The sequence below is a fragment of the Microtus ochrogaster genome, unplaced genomic scaffold (genome assembly GCF_000317375.1).
Source record: "Microtus ochrogaster isolate Prairie Vole_2 unplaced genomic scaffold, MicOch1.0 UNK87, whole genome shotgun sequence".
Classification (NCBI taxonomy): domain Eukaryota; kingdom Metazoa; phylum Chordata; class Mammalia; order Rodentia; family Cricetidae; genus Microtus; species Microtus ochrogaster.
This window is the reverse complement of record NW_004949185.1, coordinates 1,104,463-1,109,967: the sequence shown is the minus strand read 5'-3', so window position 1 is coordinate 1,109,967 and position 5,505 is coordinate 1,104,463. Positions and strand designations below refer to the sequence as shown.

At 52.4% G+C, this 5,505-nt stretch overlaps 3 protein-coding genes across 4 annotated transcripts in view; 2 read left to right on the top strand and 1 right to left on the bottom strand.

Moving 5' to 3' along the window:
- Apom (apolipoprotein M) overlaps window positions 1–948 on the bottom strand; it is a 5,761-nt gene extending 4,813 nt beyond the window's left edge. Inside the window, exon 1 of one of the 2 annotated variants that reach the window (XM_026777871.1) lies at window positions 805–948. The gene's annotated coding sequence lies outside the window, so the exon portion shown is untranslated. Of the gene's footprint in view, window positions 1–294; window positions 364–804 lie in introns of those variants that run through there. The other variant, XM_013355032.2, reaches the window with a different exon arrangement.
- The window catches only part of LOC101994656 (RT1 class I histocompatibility antigen, AA alpha chain-like), a 629,094-nt gene that overhangs the window by 493,741 nt on the left and 129,848 nt on the right, over window positions 1–5,505 (top strand). The window lies entirely within an intron of this gene.
- Window positions 970–5,505, top strand: part of Bag6 (BCL2 associated athanogene 6) — a 12,689-nt gene continuing 8,153 nt past the window's right edge. Inside the window, exons 1-6 of the mRNA XM_005370832.2 lie at window positions 970–1,117; window positions 1,609–1,729; window positions 4,450–4,567; window positions 4,647–4,843; window positions 5,082–5,135; window positions 5,296–5,370. Of these exons, the coding sequence (XP_005370889.1) occupies window positions 1,020–1,117; window positions 1,609–1,729; window positions 4,450–4,567; window positions 4,647–4,843; window positions 5,082–5,135; window positions 5,296–5,370 (663 nt within the window). The 5' untranslated portion in view covers window positions 970–1,019. The remainder of the gene's footprint in view (window positions 1,118–1,608; window positions 1,730–4,449; window positions 4,568–4,646; window positions 4,844–5,081; window positions 5,136–5,295; window positions 5,371–5,505) is intronic.

The following is a 5,505-nucleotide window of genomic DNA, read 5'->3' as shown; positions in this document are numbered from 1 at the left end:
AAAAAAAAAAAATTAATCCGATCCCAGAGTTTTTGTTTTGAGACAGGGTTTCTCTGTGGAGCCCTGGCTGCCCCGGAACTCGCTCTGTAGACCAGGCTGGCCTCGAACTCACAGAGACCAGAGTGCTGTGATTAAAGGCGAGCGCTACCAAGCCCGGCTCCGTTTCTTTCTTTGATTTTTTTATTTTCACAAACGTTTAAAAAGCAGTAAAGTGCTTAGTTATCCTAGAGCGTGGAGTTCCCTCGGGGACTCTCAACCAAAGACGAGATGACGCCCCAGAGTCTACAATTTCACCAGGATCGGACACCCGGGACAAGCCAACCCAGGCCACGGAACGCCCCAAACGTCCAGGGAAAAAAGAGTGACTTCCGGCAGCGCAGGGATGACGAGAGGACCCGGGGCCGTGCCCAGGCTTAGGTGGCTAGAAGCGTGCCTGTAAACGCTCTCCGCCCGTCCACACACGGGCGGACGCAGATGAACGAGGTGCCGTCCCCGCAAGTGCCCTACAGGCGCCCGCGGCGTCTCTCGAAATAGAGGCAGCCATCTCCCTCCCCCCCTCCTCCAGTAATTTTTCTTCTGGCTTTGGAATAGCCACCTGGGTCGCGCAGCGCTCCGGCGCGCGCAGGGAAGAAACGCACACAGCCCGAGGGGGGCGGGGAAGACCTTAAGCTGTGCGCACGCGCAGCGCGGCTCACGCAGGCGCAGTGCGGTCCCCGGGCGACGGCGGCGGCGGCGGCTCCTCGGGGTGTCCGGCTCCCTCCCATCTAGGCCGACCCCGGCCCGTCTCGCCCCCTAGAAACTCACTGTTTGGGGCTGTGGACTTTCTCATCGTGCCCCACAAAAGTAAATTGGGGGGGAGCCTGGGGAAGCCGGAAGTACCGCCTCGAGATCCCCCCCCCTTACGATCGGGGAAACGGAAGTGTTCTTTGGTGCCAGGTTGGGGGAGACCGGAAGTGACGGTACCGTGGGGAAGTCGGGGGGCGGAGCCACGGGGTGGTGGGCTGTGTATATGTGTTTGTATGTGTTTGGCCGCGTGTGGGTTAAGTCGTGTCGCTGCAACACCGACGGAAGGCGGAGGCGGAAGGAGGGGGTGGTCAGCGTGCCGGTCCGGGCTCCCGTGAGTGTCCGTGGTGATTTAGGCGGGTTCGGTCGTGGTGGTGCGCGTGCGCGAAGCCACTCTCTCCGCGGACTCCAGCGCGACCCTCCCTTCCCCCCACTCCTCCCCCTCCCCCTCGCGTTGTCCTAGGATTTCCCGATCTCTCGGGCGGGCGCTTGCTCGGTCGCGACCGGTGATGACACTGGTCTCCGGTCTGTCTCGTGCTTGCTTCCCCGATTCCTAGCCCAACTGGCTCTCCCTATTGTGATTGGCATCGTGGAGCCCCTCCCACCTTTCGTCCTTCACCTCCCTATGCCGTCGATCTCCTGCCCTTTGTGCTTCTCTTCCCGTGCCCCCGAATCAGAGAGGAGGGATGAGGGCGAGGATGGATTTATGTGTTTGTGTATGAGAAACTTTTAAGGGATTGGGGCGGAGATTGGGCCCAGAGAGTCTTCCGTGTCTATAAAACAGTGCGGGCGACAGCGAAACACCCTCCCCCCGTTCTTCCTTAGAGAGCAGTCGGCCATGGAGCCGAGTGATAGTACCAGTACCGCTATGGAGGAGCCCGACAGCCTGGAGGTACTGGTGAAGACCCTGGACTCTCAGACTCGGACTTTTATTGTGGGGGCCCAGGTGAGACAGCGGACCTTTGTAGAGCTGATACCCCGTTTGTCTTCTAGGGATGAGCCCGATTTTCCTGTCATTGACTTCTTTGTCCCTTCCTGAATAGAACATCTGATGTTCTTGTTGAGTGAGGAGGTGTGGTTACTGTTGAGTGGGGCAGATTTTGTTCCGTCTTCACCTTGATGGCACTCAGTGAAGCGGGAAATAGGAGGAATCTCTACCTGTCCTGGGCGGACCTCGGCCTAAAGGGACAGACTTGACTCCGGCCTTTGGGACCGGAAGCAGCATAGGGACCTCAGACAAGTGTGTTGTGTATGTTCTTTTTTTAAACAACTTGTTCACAGGTTTATACTACATAGAGTCCAGAAACCTGCTTTCATCCACTGTTGGGTAGAATTGCCGGTATCTGGGGCATAGTTTGAATCCCTTGAGCTTGTAAGGTGCGGTGTGGACGCAATTATCTCTGTTTTTACTGCGTAATCCTTTGAGAAAAAAAAAATCATGAGCTGGTCATTTTCGTGTTTTTCTAAAACACTTGAAACATCACATATGCTTCTGTGAGTAGGTGTACGTGGGAGTTAGTTCTGCCCCTTACCGAGAGTCACTTGTCTAATTCTTTTTTTTCTTTTTCTTTTTTTTTTGGATTTTTTGAGACAGGGTTTCTCCGTAGCTTTTGGTTCCTGTCCTGGAACTAGCTCTTTTAGACCAGGCTGGCCTCGAACTCACAGAGATCCACCTGTCTCCACTTGTCTAATTCTAATTAGGAAGATTCTTTTCTGGGGGGTGGGGACAATATCTCAAGCTGGTCTTGACCTCCTGGCCATTTGCCTCCACTGTCTGTGCCACATTTTAGGTGTGTGTACCATACCTGACTTTTTTTTTTTGATAGGGTTTCTTTGTGTATCCTTGGCTGTCCTAGACTCGTTCTGTAGACCAGGCTGGCTTTGAACTCAGAGATCCACTTGTCCTGGGTGATGGTGACACCTTTAACCCTTTAACCCCAGCCCTTGAGAGGCAGAGACAGGCAGATCTCTGAGTTCGAGGCCAGCCTGGTCTACAGAGCAAGTTCCGGGACAGGCTTCAAAAGGTACAGAGAAGCCGGGCGATGGTGGCGCACGCCTTTAATCCCAGCACTTGGGAGGCAGAGGCAGGCAGATCTCTGTGAGTTCGAGACCAGCCTGGTCTTACAGAGCTAGTGGCAGGACAGGCTCCAAAGCCACAGAGAAACCCTGTCTCGAAAAACCAAAAAAAAAAAAAAAGGTACAGAGAAACCTTGCCTTGGGAAAAATGTCTGCTTGCCTCTGTGTCCTGAGTGCTGGGATTAAAAGCAAGCACTACTCACTATCGGCAAGATTTTTGAGACAGGTCTCAGTGTGCCCATCGTGTAGCCCATGTTGCCTTGGTTCTCACTGTGTAGATCAGGGTGGTCTCAGACTCACAGAAATTTGCCTGCATCTGCCTCCCAAGTGCTGGGATTAAAGACATGTGCCGTCATGCCTGAGTTTTATTTTTATGTGTGTTTTGTCTGTAAGTATAATGTGTATCATGTGTGTGATTGGCGCCCAAGAAGGTCAGAAGAGGGTATCAGGCCCTGTGACCTTTTCCTCTCCTTGTGGGAGTCAGGAAGTCACAGTACTTACTGTTACGTATGGATGGTTTTAAACCTCCATGTCTAGGAGTTAAACTCTGGTCCTGTGGAAGAGCAACAGTGTTCTTAGTCTCTGAGACGTCTCTAGCCCCTCGTTCTGTTTTAATTCAGCGTCTCACTTTGTAGCTGACTGGCCTGGTAGTCACAGAGATCCACCTGCTTTTGTCCCCATGGGATTAGAAGCTTGTGCCACGATACCCACCTGTTTTTAGCTTTAGATTACAGTCGTGAGCTCCTGGTGTGGCTTTACATTTAGAAAAGGAGCTCACTTTTAGATACTAAGTCACAAAGAAAGGGAGAACTGTTTGGCTTTTTTATTGTAAGATTTATTTTTATTTATTTATTGTTATCATTATGGGTACTATTTGGATTTTTTTTTTCTGAGACAGTCTCTCTGCATAGCTCTGTCTACCTGGAACTCACTGTGTAGACCAGGCTGGTCTCAAACTCCCAAGAGATCCACCTACCTCTGCCTCCCAAGTGCTGGAGGCATACACCACCACTCCCCGCTTATTTTTAGTTAAATATTGGTTTGTGGGGGCAGGGTATGTATGTGCCTGTAGGTACTGGGTCTTCTAAAGCTGAGTTCACCAGTAGTTGTGAACTGCTGCCCAGTATGGGTGCTGGAGATTGAGCTGTGGTCCTGTGCGGTAACAGACTTGGTGTCAGTTCTTTTTTTTTTCTTCAAGACAGGATTTCTCTGTGGCTTTGGAACCCGTCCTGGCACTAGCTCTGTAGACCAGGCTGGTCTCGAACTCACAGAGATCCACCTGCCTCTGCCTCCCGAGTGCTGGGATTAAAGGCATGCACCACCATCGCCCGGCTTGGTGTCAGTTCTTAACCACTGAGCCTTTCTCCAGCCTGTTTTTCTTACTGGGGTTTTCCCTCCTCCCGTTCATACCTAGCTTTGTTTATTGTCTGTTTGGGGTTTTTGTTTTTGGCTTGATAAATACCTGCCTATTGGTACAGTTGGCTAGTGACACTGTTTGCTCTTGTCCTCACTCAGCACCTGAAGTCAGGTGTCCCTCTTCCTTCTTCCTTCCTTTGGTTTTCTGATTCCAACGCATGACTGTCCTTTCAGATGAATGTAAAGGAATTTAAGGAGCACATTGCTGCCTCCGTCAGCATCCCTTCTGAGAAACAGCGGCTCATCTACCAGGGCCGGGTTCTGCAGGACGATAAGAAGCTCCAAGATTACAGTAAGGGCGGGGGAACTGCCTGGGGCTGAGGTTGCTGTCCGAGGCTGTGGGTTTTTACTGACATCTTTTTCTTCTGCAGATGTTGGGGGGAAGGTTATCCACCTGGTGGAACGGGCTCCTCCTCAGACTCAGCTCCCGTCTGGAGCGTCTTCTGGGACAGGGTCTGCCGCAGCTGCTCATGGTGGGGCACCCCTGCCTGGCACTCGGGGGCCTGGGGCCTCTGTTCATGACCGGAATGCCAACAGCTATGTCATGGTTGGAACCTTCAATCTTCCTGTGAGCCTGTGTTTCGTGTGGAAGGTTTTGTTGGGGAGAGTGGCTCTCATTATGGCAGCTGTAGGGAGCGTAGAAGACAGGTGTTTTAAGTGCTTGCCTTGAGTTTGGAAGACCCTCTGACCTATAGTGGCCTCAGTTTTTGAGGAAAAGAGGGTAGGGGCTCCAGAAAAGGAATTGGCAGTATGGAGGCCTTAGTATGTGGCTTCTCCCAGAGCAACTTCCCTTACCCTTTCCCCAGAGTGACGGCTCTGCTGTGGATGTTCACATCAACATGGAACAGGCCCCAATTCAGGTATTGAGGGGCCTGGGAGGGTCAGGGAAGGGGATCTGGGAGAAGGAGGCCATGAGGTGGGGGGAACCTGGCTGAGGAGATGCCTGGGAGCTGGTGTAGTATGTTTTGGAGCTCACGGCTTAGTCTTGGCCCTGCCCTGATCATCCTCCTTATGTTATAGAGTGAGCCCCGGGTACGGCTGGTGATGGCTCAACACATGATCAGGGATATCCAGACCCTCCTGTCCCGGATGGAGGTGAGTGGGCAAGTCTGCCAGGCTCCATAGTTCCTTTATGTTCTCTCTTCTCATGGTCTGGCAGGAAGAATATTGCTGGCCACAGTCACAGCGACTGTAGGAATCTGCCTTCCTAGTCAGTCTTTCTTTCCTTTT